The sequence below is a fragment of the Rhopilema esculentum genome, chromosome 5, assembly GCF_057945365.1.
Source record: "Rhopilema esculentum isolate cy_ngs chromosome 5, ASM5794536v1, whole genome shotgun sequence".
Classification (NCBI taxonomy): domain Eukaryota; kingdom Metazoa; phylum Cnidaria; class Scyphozoa; order Rhizostomeae; family Rhizostomatidae; genus Rhopilema; species Rhopilema esculentum.
In genome coordinates, this window is record NC_142819.1 from 2,406,080 (window position 1) to 2,424,023 (window position 17,944).

General features: G+C 34.6%; 1 protein-coding gene across 4 annotated transcripts in view; it reads right to left on the minus strand.

The window, feature by feature from the left end:
• Nucleotides 1-10,271, minus strand: part of LOC135689413 (A disintegrin and metalloproteinase with thrombospondin motifs 6) — a 36,981-nt gene extending 26,710 nt beyond the window's left edge. The window contains exons 1-2 of one of the 4 annotated variants that reach the window (XM_065206628.2): nucleotides 10,222-10,271; nucleotides 5,928-6,029 (exon numbers count right to left, since the gene is read on the minus strand). In XM_065206628.2, coding sequence (XP_065062700.2) covers nucleotides 5,928-5,976 — 49 coding nt within the window. In that variant the 5' untranslated portion in view covers nucleotides 5,977-6,029; nucleotides 10,222-10,271. Of the gene's footprint in view, nucleotides 1-877; nucleotides 1,089-5,927; nucleotides 6,030-7,099; nucleotides 7,242-9,036; nucleotides 9,062-10,221 lie in introns of those variants that run through there. The other 3 variants (XM_089116251.1, XM_065206629.2, XM_065206630.2) reach the window with 3 other exon arrangements.
• Nucleotides 10,272-17,944: the final 7,673 nt, after the last annotated feature.

The window sequence follows — 17,944 nt, forward strand, 5'->3', positions numbered from 1 at the left end:
TATTATCTATTAATGCTGTATTGTATAGGGTTTAGTTTCTTGGCATCTATGGTATAGGTTTAGAAACTCGAAACACTACCAAAATTTCATTAAACAACATACTTTCTCTATTATTATATAATCTTGTTTTATAATTATCGATAGCTACAGAAATTGCATCTACCAGGATGCGTTTTATCGTATAAAGGGCGTGGCTACCATCAAGATTGTTTAAGGGGGCCCAGTTCCTGGTAGGTGGCTCACAAAATGCATTGCTGATCATTAACAAGCTTTCGGACGGGTTTCATCTCGTTCTTGCTTTCTTTTTCCAGGCTCACGCGCAATTGTAGGAAGTCGTGTTGGCTCATGGCGCTTTGAAGCTAAATAACTAGGGTAAAGCAGTGTTTTTTCCTTGGCTAGCTTTCTTTTGCTTGGCTAACCTAGTTTTGCAACTGATGGCAGTTTTTCTGAGGGAGCAATTTTTTGCCCTATAACTTGCACTGCAACATCTGTCCAAAGCTGGAAAGTTAGACATCAGACTCCTCAGCAAAAACTTTCTGAAGGATTTTTGACTGTTAGACTAACAATCTGTTGGCAAAAAAGCAACATACATACTGTCGAAGATTGTGAACGACACAAATCTATCTAAAGGAAGAATTTATATCTGTGGCAAAGAGAACGCAAAAGTTTTGTCGAAATCTGCATTTGTATATAGAAATATCACAAATTAATTTTTATGTCCCTGTTTAATCATTCAACAGCAAACAAATCAAGGCATCCCAAGCTGTTGCCAATACCTATCATCGAGGAAGAACGTTCTTCTTAATGAGCTATTTGATTCTTAAGCAATGTAGAAAATGCAACATAACTACCTGAGACACAGGTGGAACTTACTTACCGATTATTATTCCAAAGCAGAGGAGAGAGGTAATCATTTTAAACAAAATTCGTGTGCACGAAAATTCGACTGCTTTGCCGTGGTTCCATGCACAGCTCAAGTCACCTAGCCGAGGAACGCGATTATGCAGAACAGGCAGCTTCTGCAGAACAGCAATGCTCTGAATGCTTTGAAAACAAACTGGTTATTGATTTGTGTAAGACCCCGGCTGTTCTGCAATTAAAGACAAACTACTTTATATGATTGTCATTCCATTTTGGCTTATGCAATCTCCATGAACACGACTCAAAGAAAGGTTGCTAGATCTAAATGAAAAACCAAAAAAATTCGTCCTTGCCTTTTAAAATACCTTAGAAAATACTTTTAATTTCTAGTAGAAGTTCTTCTAGCAAAGTTAATTTCTTTGAAAACGTTAGATTTAATTCTTAAAAATATTTTGTAGCTGTCATAAAATTTCAGGTTTTTCTTCGCAAGCGGTGCTTAAAAAGAACAAGCACTAGCAGAAAGAATCAAACTATGATTGTCGTATGTCTTTTGTCTTTTGAATGAAAACATTGTCTTTTGTCTTTTTCTTCTGCTGAAAAGATTGTCCTTTGTCATCTTCTTCTGATGAAAAGATTTGTATCCCTGCTGAAAAACGCAATCGTATTGCAGTCAGCTCTGACAGCAGTAAGACCTGTTAAAAATGTGACGCACGTGAAGTTTCTTTGACTTTCTTAGACTTTTCCACTCCAATATTTTTCAATAACAATTCTCATTATTTCCTTACTTCTAAAAATGATGTTTGCTTACTTTAAATTTGCGAAAAGGGATTACTGATGCAATCCACAAGGCCAAGTTTCAGTCAAAAAGCTTATAGTAAGCTACCTCATTTATACAGGCTTCTGATATACCTATACTTATCATCGATAGCAAGTTTTATTAGAATTTTAACAGTGACTGTAATATCTGTTTTTTAAGAGCACAAGAAGACTCGATTTTCTCAGTTTTCCAGATATCTAGGACCTTATCTTGAGTGCAAAATGACAAAAACTGGAGAGGTATAAAATGTCATTGAATAAAGCATAGACAAGGTGTCTGCCAAAGTAAACAGTGGTGATACAAATTGCTTGATTGACTGTTATTCCTTTTTTTTGTACTTTTATTTGAACAATTAATTTGATGAATGCTCTGCTACATGCCTAGCTAAAGCTAGTATGCAACTGAAGGTTGTCTTGAGAACAACTGACGAAAGCATATCCAAAATTGTGTCAATAATAAAACTGCAAATGCTTGACTAAAAATTCAATCTATTATCTGTCAAATCATATTGAATTCGACACAGTGCATAGCAGAACTTTTACTGTTGTTGTCATTTGCAACTCGTTGTCTGGTCATCATTTAATCTTCAAAAACTATTTAACTTTCCTTACGAGTTACGAGCAAGATGAAAGCCTTTGTCATGAAACTTTTTAAATTAGGTTAAACACTAAAATAGGTTCTTTAAATGAGAAGAATATTAGAAGGAAATGTTCTTCTAATTAGATAAAATTTTTGCCTGTTTAATATGTGCTTGATATAGCAGATCAAATTTCTTACCCGTTTGGTTTATTTTCGGCTTTCTCATACCCAAACATACCCGCATCAACAAAGCTTTTTTATGTTGACTTAAAAATACTAATAAACTTGGCAAGACCATTCTATCCAAATGCGCAAGTGCTTTCATTTGAGTAACTACGGCATCTCTTATTTATTTTGTAGTTCGCATATTATTACTAGCACGGCAATTTTAAACCGGATGCCACGTTTATTTGGATAGTAATTCGGTAAAACGTCGGCTGAAAGAAACGGCACAAACTTTAATCAGGAATTTGATGATAATAGCTTGTTGATTAAGTGTGAGGTGGTTGTAAACATGTGCTTCATGCTTGCAGATTTTGTTAGGAAAAGGACGTTGATATATAATCTAAACAGACAGGATTCGAATGAATTCTTTTTCAGGAAGATATGCAAATTGCTCTGGTTTGTTTACTTTTTCATGTTTTTGATAATGAGAACAAAAAATAATGCAAACATACTCTTTATTTACAAATCCTTGTTTCAATGAATAAGCAAAAATCTTCTTTAAGGTAGAGTGCCCATTCATTAAAAAAAGTGTGCTCAACTCAAGTTAACATTTTAACCAGGGTAATCTCGTCAGTCAAGAGCCCTTAGCTAAACTAAAATTATAACAAATTATAAATAACTAAAAACATCATTTCTTTTAAAGCATCTTTAAATTACTTAAAAGAGAATGCCTGCTTGACTTCCGAATCCAAGAGGATCCAAAATTTAGCATCTCGATATAAAAATGCTTGATAACTATTACACGTTTTCATTAATGGTACTCGTAGTTAAGTTGCAGTACTTTCAAATTTGAAGATGGCACAAATTAGCGAAAACATGGTATACTTCAGGACTTTTCGTCCAACACCGTTCAGAGTATAAACGTCGGATAATTGAAAGTAAGCTGAAAATTTATGCCCAGATGTGGATCAAAAATCACGCGAAAGGAAGGAAGACACGTTTAACTAGCTCCTTGTTTTTAATAAATCAGCGACCGCAACAATCAAATGCCTTTAAAGTTATGTGCTCCAGTTTCTGATCGACCTATGTCGATGATTTCCTAACTTAAATTTTCTCTTATTATTATTTTGACATTTTATACTCTGAAGAGTGTAAGATAAAAAGCTTCATGTATGTTTTAAAACGTTACAAAGTTATTTACATGAGAATCACCAGTCAAGATCAGATTGTGAACGAAATCAAGAAAATTTATGTTACATGTTTGATCAGGAGTTAACAGCAAACAAAAAAGAAACTTTATTTGGTTCAGAATCTTTGGTTGAGTGATTTGAAAATGCTTGCAGACATAAATTTTAGGATAAAGAAAACAGGTAACATCTCAAACAAAACATGCAAAGAAGATGAAATAGAAGAAGGTGAACGCATCCAAATTTTCTCTAGGTGAGGCAAGACATATGTCTTGTGAGAAGGTTTACGCAAATATATTTAGACATGTCTAGAGATTTTTATCTTCTGTAGGGAGGCACTCGAAGCCGATGTAATACGGAAACGTCCTCAACTATGCAGAATAACACAAGAGTTCTAAAAGTAAATAGTGGAGTTTCTTCCAAATTCCACAGAGGGAGTATTAAGACAAATTTGGCGTGGGATATAAAATGACAAAAAGATAAAGGCACGGGGTTCGCAAAACTAAACGCATAGCTCGAACAAAAGTAATTTCATAACTTCATTAATTCAGCAGTGATATATGTTATATGCTTCATGGGGTTTATCGATTTAAAATGTTTCAAACATTGTGTAAGTCGGAAAGATCCGACTGACGTGTAAGTTGAACTTCGCATAAGTCTGACTATTCTGTATGATCCGTGTTTAAGATCCAAATTATGCTAGTGTAGCTGTAGAAGAGTGTAGCGGAGAAGTGGAGGGACATCTAGTCGAGAAACAGGGCACTATTTTGCTTAATACCAATTCTTAGTGATTTAACACGAATACATTGTACTCAACATTTGAATATTTGCAAAGTAGGGGAGTACTTTATCTCATTTGGAACTGAGTTCCATATTTGGCTACATCTGCACGATACGGTATTAAATCCATATATTTTGTAATGTGGCTCCGGTGTTAAGCATTGGGTGTTTCTTAAGTAATATGGGCATTCATTTATGGAAAATATTTCATCCTTAAAAGTTGGATTCAAACCGTTAAATATTCTGTAAATTTCTATCGCAAGATATTGTAAATTTTTCTTATAAGAAGTTATTGTTTTATTCTTTATCAAAAGTTGTTCAAAAGTTTATTCATAATCGTCACGAGCTTTCTATTATAGCAGAGCCATTTGTTTGAATTTTAGATTCCTCTAAATTGGATCGATTGGCTTTAAATGTTATAAGCTTGCTTTTATCGCCATTGAGCACCAAATGTTTATAAAACCATTCATTAAGAATAGCGGCTTCCGATTCTAAGTCGTCAGTTAGTTCATTCATATCAGTACTTGACAGTCAAATTGTATTGTCATCTGCATAGTTGCATAAGTTGCTTTTGTTCAAATGCAGACAAATATAGTTCATGTAAATATTGAAAAGCAACGGGCCTAAGATTGATCCTTGAGGAACTCCTTGCTTTGTTTTCATTCAATCACTAAAACCTGAGTTTATTTTTACTCGTTGTATTTTTTTATCTAGAAAATTATACATGAATTCCATTGCGTTGTCGCTGAAGCTATAAGATTTCAATTTGGCTAGTAGAAGTATATGGGGTAAACAATCAAATGCTTTTGATAAATCCATAAGCACTGCAACAGCCACATTTTTTTATCCAGGCACTTTAACAGGCCTTCAATTAGTCGTAACAAAGCGTGTTGTGTGCTATCAATAACCTTTTCTGAATCCACAAAGCAAAGGGGACAGTTTAACACTGATGTAATTGTAGATTTGATTGAACATTATTCTCTCAAATATTTTTGAGCTGAGGGGAGCACACTTATTGGTCTATAATTCTCTTTACTAGATGAATCTCCTTTTTTGAAAATAGGGTACACATTAGCCATTTTCGTAAGAAAGGGAAATGTTTTATCAGAAAGAGATTGACTGAATATTTCAGCCTTCAAGGGCATGCAGACATTCAAGAATCACCGAACACCCAAGGACGGTGGAACATATTACGGATTTGCTTAAAACCAAGCGCAAGACAATTTTTGTATGGTTTTTAAGGCATACAAATGCCCCTCGCTCCCAGGCTCCTCTCAGGCCCTCCCCGCTTTTGTGGTCCCTGCTAACAATATACATTACCGTAATCTTTATTAGAGGTTTGCAAATTTAAGTAACAGAAGCGAAGTTGCTAAGTGGTTTGGAGTGCTTGCCTGCACCATTTAAAGTTGTCAGTACAAACTCTGTCTAGATTCTTCCTTTCTTCCAACCCAGCTGCAAATGGTCAACAAAGGGGGAGCTAAGCGAGAAAAGTAACTGACCCACCTGGCTTATCAAACTCATACTAATTACTGACTTACCACATGCAAAGGCCAACAGGAAAAGAACTTCAACCGAAGATGGAGCCATTCGAAATTGTAGGCGAAGACAATCGTCACTTTTGGGTTTTGCTTTGATCAAAACTGCAAGAGAATGTTGGATCTTATGGCCACACGTTTAGAACATTTGAGAGGATTGATTTAATTTTATAAACTGAAATCTAATTTGATTATACAATAGGAAGCTATGGGTCACTTAGAAGACGGCGATTTTCGTGCATGATGTCTTTGAACAAAAACATTATGACGAAAAATGAATTAAGGTGTCATCTTGAGCTTTTATGACGAAAAATGAATAAAATGACTAATACGATACAAATATTGCGCAAAATCATCGTAAAAATATCGCAAAAAGACGCTAGGTCCTCCTCTATGGCACGTAAGCCAGTTCCACTTTGCTGGTACTTTTGGTGACCCGGAAAAGGATCAATTTAGTGGTTGATTAACTGGTCCTTGGACCGTGGCCAATGAGTTAGAAGCTTGGCTGAGCCTCCCCTCTAGCTGCTACGTTTACATGTCCTGCCCATTCTAGCTTTGCTGGTCTCTCTGAGCTTGTATTGCTTTTTCTACATGTTTTCGCTATTTTGGTACGATGCTAACCCCTTTGAAAAAAATTGCTAGTAAATGTTAAGATGAAACAGTTTTACAAGCAGCTCTGTAAAATAGAAAGGAAATTTGAAAAGATAAAATTTTAAAATAAAAATGGCAAAATTTTGTCTGATTTGTTAAACAAACTTTGGTAAATCTGTAGCTACATAAAATCGTAGCCTTGTAAATCCTAGTTAAAAGTGGTAAATTATCGTTTCTATTTTGAGCCAAGCCCATTCAAGAAGGAGACAAAAGATCTGGTAGAGGACCTCAAAAATGCATCTTACAAAATTTACCACGAAGAAAGATTGAAAAAATAAACCAGTCCACCTCTTAAGTCCAAGACAGAGTTTTACCAAGAAAACTCCGTTCATAGTCTCGTTACTCCGTATGACATGAATAACACAAAAAGCGAATATAATTGCGAGCACTGACGAATCTCTGTAGATTTCCTATTTCGTAGATCATTTATCGTACTTAGCATGACAAATAATGTATATCATGCTCATTTAACAAGACATTAAACCTAATTTTTATCACGGTTATCTTAAACTATGTTCTCTTACCGTTTTCTACCTCTCTTCACTGGAATCTCTGCAATACGAAGTAGTTACTCTGTTTCAAGCCCTCTCACCAATATTTGATTTCAGTGAAGACTGATTCACTGTATTTATATCTTAAATTTCAATCTCAAAAATATAATACAGAACAGGTAAATAACAAATAACTGACTCTGCGTTGGTCAGCTTTCAAACAAAGGCATTTTGATGAATGTTTAGTGGTTTATAGTCCAACGAGCAATGAATTTTGGATGGCTTCCTTAATCTTTCGATTTAGCAGTGGGATGATAACATTAAACCACGCTCCTTCATAGCAAAATCTCAAGGTTTTGCTCACCCACAACCTCCTACATAACAAAAAGTCATGACTAACAATGATTAACACAAAATTTTCTATGTGAGTAACGTTTCTATGTAACATTTCAATTAAATTTTATTGACCAAAAATTGTTTACGGATATTTTATCTTTTGCTTTTATAAAGAATTCACATTAGATTTCATGTGTTGCCTTAAAGTCCCCTTCCCCTCCCTATATGGATAGAAAGAAAACTTAACTGGCCCATTTCCTGCCTGCAATTTAACGAAAAAATGTAATATGATCACCATAGATAATAAAAACTAGTAACACTTATGTACCAAAGCAATGCTGATTCAGGTATCGCTACAATGATAGAAGTTCAAAGGATCGCTTATAAGTACGTTTTTACCAAATGAATTTTTCAACAGGACCAGGTGTAACAGTACCTTATGCTAACCAATCAAACATGCCATTTTCCCTCGCGTTTTTTTGAGTAAAAAATCAAATATCGATGTATATTCACAATTTTGTCATCACCTGTTATTTCATACCTCTGTGAAGAAATGTTTTGAAGTGTCTGAAGTTTTTTTTCTGTCCGATGTCAATTTTTATCTATGAAAATCAGGTCAGTAGCGCAAAACCAGAAACGTGTTTATATCGATAAGTGTTGTATCATGAGTCATTTTCCAAAACCTCAACCTTAAGATAAATCGAATGTCGATGGTGTGTTATTCCAGGTTGCTATAATTCAAAGGCCGACTATGAACATCATTGTTTTAATATTATCAATTCTGTCGTATAACAAAATGAACCCTTTAAATAGAATTCTGCTTTTTAGGTGTTTCTAACAAAAACTGGAGGTAGAATGAAGCAGATATTTTGCTTCTTTCTACTAGGCATTTTAAAAACATTATTAGTCGTTAAAAAATTCATCATACGCAAACACTTTTGGTTTTCGAAAGAATTCCAATAGAAGAGTTCTTAATTTCAGCATTAAAACTGTATGTAACTACACATGGAAATAGGTCTATGTCAGGACTACATTATTTGATTGGTCAACTGCGGTGCATGAAGAAAATTCTTCATTTTCCTTCTTTTTAGACGGGGAAAAGTGAAGTCTGTTAAACAATCGAAAGAGTAGCTTTGACAGAGTAACTGCAATGTCTTTTGTATTCTAGATATGTGTACTGTCATTTTGCTTGTTGAACATAATTCTGCGCGCGCAGGAAAGGACGATGCTCGAGATCAGTAAAAAATAAAAAGTTTCTACCCAGCGGGGATGCGTTAATTGTGTTGGTAGAACGGTTCTCTTTTTATTCCGCAATTATTTTTTCTCACTAGCAGAAGAGCTCGAGGTGATAGGTCAAGCTTTGGCCCGTTGTGAGCTTAAGCTATTTCTTACACCTTTTTGCTACTAGCACAGCAAAATTTATATTATTGGCCTAAAAAGATGCACATCAAATTGTGTGATTAGTTGAAATCTAATCGATTGTGGACTTAATGTAAGAAAAAAGGCAACAAACAAACTCGATAGACCAATCAAAGAACAAGATAGACCAAAAGTGAATAAAAACAGGCATGCACGTAAAATGATATCCCAAGAACAGAATAAAAATTGAAAAATGTAGATGAAAGGCAACTTACTTACAGCCATAAACGGGACTTTAGAATTATTTCTCGTTTGATTACTACCAAATATCCAAACGAAGATTAGCCATATACAGCGAAATTTCAAAGAACGAGGTGCAAATGTCAGCTGGACTGTCGCAAATATTTTTATTTAGATCATTCGTGTTTGCTGGTCGTTGTTTATTTAAGTTGAAAAGAAAGGATAACGAAGATGTGATTACTTTGAAGATAGAAGCAAAAAGCATATAAGCATATAGAAGCTCCGTCTTTCTTTTGCAGAATAAAATTCAGGATTTTTTTGACCAAATCCAAGATTTCTTGACAGGGTTTTCCTTTACAAAAAAATCTTATATTTTTGTCACGCACGAGAAAAGTACATGAAAAAGCTAAGTTGTGTCTATGCAATGCATATTTTCTATCACTGAAAGACTAAATAATGTAGCAAAACATGCATAGTCTAGGCATTTAAATGCACTAGAAACACAGCATTTTTCAAAAGCGTATTTGGAAGAGATCATCTTGTCGAAAAGCATCTTTGTAATGTTAAGACTATTTTCTCAAGACTGTTGCCTGTTTATAAAGATAATTTATCCTGTAATTTTGTTCGCGCGGTTCAGTTGTTTTATTGTTTACTTCAGGAAAAATTTAGCTGGTCAATTTTTCTTAATATCATAGCATTATTAAGAAAATGAAAAAAATCAGGCTGCCAATGCTGAATGTTAACATTTTTAAAAAAAATACCTTGAGGCTTGCTTGCTCTTAATGTTGTTCATATTTCAATATTGACCTTTCTAAAGCTTTCAAACAAAACTGTTTCCAAGACCGCCAAAAAGAGTTTCGCATTAAATTTCTAGTAGTGCAGCTTATGAGCTAGTTGCCATGCTTTCATAACATGAGAGAAAATGTTAAAAAACAAAATGATTATTTCTACTAACTTTTTATGTGAGACTTAGCATGTTTTTGCACTGTTCTTATTTCGAGCTTGGATATTCTTATAAATCGTTTTCAGATAAAGAAAGTAAAATGTAGTTTCTCATAAAGCGAAAGTATCCTTTTTGATGGCAGGCTGCAGCTTCTTGCAAATCACTTTTTATATATTACCGTCATTTGCTGTACCTGAGACAAATTAGGAGTTTTATTTTTTAAAAATTAAAGTGAAGCTACTGATAAAAATTTTTGATCCAAAATGAAGTGACTTACCAAAGAGCACAAGACGAGCCACCACCGTATGCTATTGAAGTACAAAACTGCAATTTGAGATCCGTTGCTTTTATTTACTTGCAAAACGTCGGTACATCTGCTTAATTCACACGTTAAGAAATTTCGCCGACGCAGTATATAAACACTACAGACAACTCGATTGCAAATACCAAACGAAAGTGCTTCTTTACATAGTGGGAATTTACTTATTTTGAATTAAGTTTCCTGCTTTAGATGTCCTTACCCCTTTACAATTTGCATTTGCTTGTTAGGTCATGATTAGGCCCTTTTAAAGGTGATTTTAGGAAATCTCCGTTGATTAGTTTCTTGTTATTTGTCACACAAAAGGTGTACTAATTCTGTGTGTAAAACTGCGTGTAATAAGAAAATCTAAGGAAATTCCGCAAAGTCAATATACCACTCATATCTCAAGCCAAAATGAAATTTTGTACTGCTCGTATTTATATTGATTTAAAATTCAACGGTTTCCAAACGAAATCTGGAAATTCTCCAATTTCAACGATCTCTAGATCTTTTTGCAAGTATGATCTTCTTTACAAGATGATGTCTAAAAAATGTACCTTTAGAATTTTCGAATGTAGAGAAAATAGCCAAGAACACCACAAAATACCATTAAAATGCCCATAAACTTTTGCCAAATTTTGAAGATCGTAGGTTTTTAATTGAAATTTTACCATGTAACATTTCATTGTCTGTGAATTTCTTTGTCTGCCATAATTGGAGGTCATCGAGAGCATTAATCCCACATTTTAGGATAAACGTGGAGGCTTTTCAGTATCACCAGACCATTATTAATTTTCCTTTGAGGGTTACTAAAAAAATGCTGGAGCTTAAATGCGAAGCCGTTAGTATCTGCTGTAAAAGTTTTCCTCTCTTCACTTGGCCAGCTCCTTTGCAGCTACGTGCTCTTTTCATAATTTAAATGAACATTCACTTTTCACTCAAATCTGCTGGCCTGTATTGAAGAACAAACTAAACAAGTTTTTGCATGAAACTTTATATTAAGCCCGAATCTAAAAAGCAATATAATTCTTTAGCAACAGCGATTTGACGTTGATGAAAAATATACTCTTGTCAACAGATCTTTAGTTTGCTTCTGATTTTCGACTGCCTTAGGAATTTAAAAAAGAAGAGCATTTGTTAGAGAGAGGGGGGGGGGGGTGGTTGAAAATCCAAGTAGATCGCAAGAAAAACTGGGTAGAAGGTCAACTAAGTGCAAAATAGGTTCAGCCATCAAACCGCTTTGTCGTGCTCCCCATTTTGCCTGAATGGCATGAAAATAAACACTGTGAATAATGTAAATGTTACGATGGACTTTATATCTGCTTTATTTTGACTTATACAAGGACTAAATGGAAATGACAACGACACAGAAATGTTGAGAAATATCAAACCACGCACATAACAAGATTGCTATAAGCTATCCACCTTGGTATTTCAATCAATGTTGCCACTTCAAGTAGTAGAGGACAGAGGTGGATTCGTTTTGAGAATAGGTGTGCGCGGCTCAAAGCAAACACTTCAGATTTCCCACACCCTCTTATGTTTGAAATTCCTTATTTGTATGCAAATGTTCATTCAAGGAAGGAATTCCTCATGCATTAAATAAAAAAAACAAAAGAGAAAGAAGACTTCGGGCTTCATTTTCCAATGAATCACTATGTCTTCTATTCAATGCAAAAAGCTATTCAGCAAAAGAATAGTCAGATGCGACTTCAATGATTAAGCTGCTTTTAAAGAATCGCGAACCTTGCTGGAAATCAAAAGACTCCTTTCCTTGAGAACTGTATGTCAGATCAGAGTGGTGAATCGTCCAAAATAAATAGTGACAAATCAAACGATTTCTTGATATTTTTGTTTAGCACAGAATTGTATTTTTAGCTAAAAATTTGCTACAGTGTCAAGCGCGGATCTAGGCCGGTTGCACAGTTTTAAAAAACCGGTCAAATTCTAAGAGTTATGTTTCTCTGTAAATCTTGAATTTTTTATCTAAATATTAATTGCAACATTTGCTGTATTTCTCCCTGACTGACTACAGTTCTTCTGTTTATATACTGAATTGAACCCTCACAATAGTTCGACAGAGTTCCCAGCTTCCTACTTCATTTTTTCATCTCAAAGTATCCAAGGAATTCAAAATCGAGGAAATCAGCAGCCATTCACTGTGACAGTTTGGAGTATGTTATCTATGCGCAAATATTGAAACCAGTGGCTATTGTTTTCTAAAAACCTGTGAAAACCGGTGCCCATATGTTTCCCTTATGCGAGAAAAACCGGTGACTAAAAAGCATACTCGACATCGATATCCATAGCTCGAAAGGATGGACGCTTTAAAACAAAATGATACAAAATGGAATATGGATGCAAATAAGAATCTGAGGTTTTGTATTAAGGGGACTTGACTTTATTTCTCGGAAAAATTCATGAAAATTAGAATCGAAGTTGCAAGAAGAGGATTAAAGGCCATGCTGAATGGAGTAAAATTCTGACATATTAGATGAAAGTGTGGGCAAAAACACACAGGACTGTAATGGTGTAAAGCACCCCGAAACCGGTCAAAATTTTGGCTAGATCCGCGCCTGCAGTGTCCTGTCTACTTGGAAAATTTCCATGATTTCTGTACGCAAATAAAATGTTTTTAAAGATTTGATTTAATTGTTTCATTTAACCGGCCAGACAAATCTGACATATCCAATATATGGCCAATAAGCACTTCTGCCTTCAAACATTGCGAAAGGGAACAGCCAGAGTAACTAATTCTCTATTCATACGATTATGTTTCTATCAAAATGTGCGTCTGGAAAACCAACAACTATTACTTTAATGAAAAATGCCATAAATATAGTGTTAAAAATTGTTGTTGCATCGATTTTTCTTGGTGTTCATGTTATTTGTAGTTGATGTTTGCTACTTGTAGTTACATTTGTTTTTGCTGTTGTCTTCTTTTGTTACTCTAATCTACAACACAGACTGTCTCTTTTTCCGATCTTTCTTTTCATGTTACTGCTGTTCTTATTAATTTCCGGTTGTTATTGCTTTCTGTCGTTACTGTTACTGTTTTTGTTTTGTTTGTAATTCTGATCAGCAATTCAATTCAAGTCTGTCTAATTGGTGACAGACCTCGTGATTTTTGTTAATTGACAGCTGTCACGAATGACTGATTATAACAATAAAATGTTATGTGCAATGATATCTAAACCAAACTTCAAAACAAAAATTGAATAATGTATTAATCACATTTGTCCCTTCCAAAAAATTAGTTATGACCTGTAAAATTACAGCCTTTTGGTTTTTTTCACGGAAACCTTACACAATTCAAATCTTATTACTATATCGTATTATGTTTTAAATCATAAAACTTCAATCCTATTTGCTAAATCTTGACAGATCTTGCAGGAAACTCAAATATCAAAAGCAGCGCCGTGAAAATAAAAAAGTTTGAAAATAAATAGGGAATTTTTTTCAACGTTGTTGAACAGTGAGTCACTAGCACGTAGCCTAAACACTTGGACAAAAACGTGTAATTGTGCCTCCTCGGTTCCTATACGACACTTTAATCAAATACTAATGGTTCCAGGTTGTAGACTGGGTTGCTAGGTGAACAAAATAACACCACAAGGCCTTTTTACTTCAAGTAAATACTCTTACTAACTGGCAAATATAAAAACAAAGGTTCCTTTTTCCATCTGAAATCTATCGAATTATTTTCGTAATTCTCAAGCCAAAATATATTTTAAAGCTGCTTGTTTGGCCCAATTTAAAACTTAGGTTAACAACTTCTAATTTATTCAATGTCTATTTCATATGAAACAAGGCAGGATGTTTTATAGAATATTGTTGACCAATAGCAAGATATTATATGCTATTATATGAATCTCTGCTATCGAATGATATCAAGATTCACAAAGAGACAGTTTATTTTTGCAATGCTAGCTCAGATCATGTGTTGTTTTGTACATATATATCTTAAATTAAGCATTCATTGTTTTGTTATGACTGGGTGGCTAGATGCCATAATGGTAATTTTTACGTCACCCCATTTATGGTTAACAAGAGATGATTGGTTAGGCCTTTTTCCTGCAATAAACTTAGCAAGTAGGTAATATCAATTTGACGTTTATCTCAGATAAGCAGTCCAAGGAAGGATTTTAGAACCAAGGATTTGTAGAGGGCTGTTAGATAATAATCATATTTTGGTGTAGAAGATTTTCAAATGCTTGTTGTAAAATTCATTTTTTAGCTATAAGATAAATTTGATAATAAGATTAATAATGTTAATGATAAATGTTGACGTCATTTGATCACTACTGACTGAGCAAAATTCACCGAAAAAACACAAGTTGGGAAGGATGCCGCCCCCCCCCCCCACACACACTTCCCAAATCATAGATTTGACCAAATAAGATTAGCGGTACTGAAAATATAAGAATGGACATGTTAGCACTGCCTTTTTTTCATTTCAAAGATTGAGTGAATTCTTGATTTTATATTTAGCACAATTAACAAAACTTTGTAGCAAATCTGAATATTTAGCGACAAAAGAACGATGAAGCTGCAAAATCTTCACGGAATAGCAATAGAGACGCATAGCGATCCCTGCTGAACCTTTTATTCCAATGAGTAATCTTCTCTGGTCAAGAGAACTGGACTCTAATCCCGCCAAAAATGGTTGCTGACGACATTTCCCTCATGGTAGAATGTATCCGGAAATGCTTCATCCATCGTTGTAGATTTGGTAGGTTCTCGTTATTGTATATACGTAACATAATACAAATTTATGAATTGCTACTAACAGGATCCATTTTACAGAAGAACATCAAAGCGATGCAGATAGCAGGATATCAGGACCGAGTGAAATTTTCAAACATTTTAACTCCGCCAATCTGTCAACTGCTGACATGCCCATTCTTGGCTTATAGCATGCACCTCAAGATTCCACCAAACGGAAGACTTTTGAGAAACATTCAATTTTTAGCCTAAAAGCTCTTTATTCTCATGGACTTAATAACCATTTTAATTTCCTACACTAGGTTTTTTTCCTGTCTATTTTCTACTTTATTCTTATATTCCTCATATTTCCTATTTGGTTTCAGTAACGTCGCATCTTGCATTCTTTTCGATCTGTCGAATCTTGCCTTCTCTTTGCTCGGCTCTTCTAGTCACTTGATGTCATTTGATACCTTTTCTTTTCCAGTCACTTGATAACGAACACATGCTCGAAACGCCATGTTTTTTGCTTTCGAAACTAATTTATTTCATTCTGGTCTTCAATTTCTTCGCTGTAATTTCTAATTTGTAATTTGATCTCAATCTAAAGTCGCTGCAGTATGTTAGCAAACTTCAAATATTATCAAACCACATATTACCCAGTTTTCATCTTAAGGTGTTTTTCAGGGTATTTCAAGTTTTTTTTATCAAAATAAAAGAATTCTAAAAACAGATTTTTCATAATGTCATACTTTTCATAATTTCATAATTTCTATAAATCTCCAGCCTGCTGGAAGATTCGACCGTTTTTCCAGCGAAGAGTTCCCTGTTTAGATAAAATAGAGCCTTTTTTGGTAACCTACAATCACTGCCAAAATTACTTGGAACACCCAACACTTTTCGCTGTGCTTTTCTATTTTTCATTCGTTTTCACGAATACAACTACTTCCGTCCCCCTTTCCCTCCAAAACAATGCTGAAAGTATAAAAAAATATCATACAAGGCACACGAAAAAGCGTACGTACTCCACAACCCCTCCTTTTTTTATAGTAAATCAATATTGCTCTTAGGGGGAGAGGGGGGTGGCTGAATTTGCCTTTGAAAACTGACGTTAGTGTTCCAAAACTTTTGGCAGTGATTGTACCTGATAATATTTAAAGCTTAGCTTGCCCAAAATTTCACATTAAACTAAAGTTAGTCTCAGGTAACTCGCATTTGGGGAAACCAGTCTAATCAGCGGGTAAGCTAAATTGACTCCCTTCAGTTATTTGCATCCCTACTACCAAGAAAAAATAATCTTAGTAATACCATTTCTCGAATGCATCTCTGGCTATGTAGCCAATATGAATCAAGATCATAGGATATTTTTTCTAGCACCACCCTGATAATTCAGCCGTAAAATTTACTTGATTGCACTACAGTTGTTCTGCTCACAATTGTTTCACAAACAATGTCACCCCATTTTTCAGATCAAGAGTTTAACAACTTATTTATAGCAATTCTAAGAATGCGTTTTCTTTGGAAAGTAAATAATGCCTTTCTCAACACGAATGTTTGATCCTCAACAGAATTGCATAAATGTTTTTTTCTTTCAAGCTTAAGGATTTAAGCACCAAGAAGCTCATTGATGATATTTTAACTGCACTGTTATCTAAATTGTAGCACTGCGAGTGGTAATGGGTTGAAAGAAGATTTGCCAGAAAAAATAGCCTTAGTCGAAAATTCTCACATCTCCAGGCAAGCACTTTATGATTTGATATCTTCAGGATCTCATGTAAGTTATAGTCAATATCATCTATTTTTGATATTTTATGACTTGATATCTATACTGTTATTTGCAATACATCCTTGTATATCAGGTATTTGGTACGGTGTTGTCTATGCGTGAATTTTGATAACATTCAATGTAAATTAGTTAAATCTGCCTATTAGTATTGTCTTTAAGTTTTATTTTTCAAGATAGCTGATTACTCGATTATTTTTAAAAAATTTGCTTAAACACTTCTTTTAGTTTCGTACCTAAAAATGAATCAAAGGAACACGATCAAGGTAGTAAGGATTTCTAATAATTAAGACCCTATCAAAAGAGAATCTTCAAAAACTTGATTCGCCTTATATTTCTAACGAGAAAATAACACCCAGCAATTTATAAGCTCTGCTAAATAGATATGCAAAAGCGGCAGTTGAGAACAACTGCATTCCTTGTACGTCATTTCATCGATTTAAGAACTTTCGCAGTCAAAACCGTAAGAAATTTGCGCAATCTATGTTTGATTTATCTAAGAATTATGAATCATGCATGCTGCACACTGAGAATGAAAATGACAGTGGGGTGCCTGCTCTTCAATGAACCGAATTATCAAATTGGCAGTCCTACCCTTGAAAGACTGCGTAACTTCGTTAATGTAGCAAACATTTTATGGTGTTAGATATATTGCAAAAGGCTTTAAGAGAACAGTTGAAGGTTAATCTCAGGTATAAGAGGAAACCAGGGGCGGATCCAGAGCAAACTTGAAGGAGGGGCAGTTGGTAGTGAGGGCGCTGAAAAATTTTCAAAAATTGGTGACGAGAGTACGATGTATACAGCCATTTCAGATACACTTTCAAAATAAACAACATAACTTTAAGGCAATCCTTGAAGCAAATTAACCTATCGGTCTCAGAATCTTTTTCATCTGATTCTCAATCTTCAAAAGGGGCGCATAATTTCCAAAAAAGGGGCGCCAAACTTGCTTTAACTCGTTGAGGAAGGGGCAACTGCCCTTTAAATCCGCCACTGAAGGAAACCAGCAAATACCATAAGTGTGACCCGTAAGTGTGAGAAGTTCTTTGTTTTGTTTAAACCTATAGAATAGAAGAAACTAATCGAATTGCTTCGAATCGTCCAACTTTAAATGAAAATATTAGGCAAAATTTGAAAAATCGTAACAAACTTTCACAATACTTCATACCTTTTTCTTGTCTCTAAAAAATGGCTCATAAACTCTTCACTTTG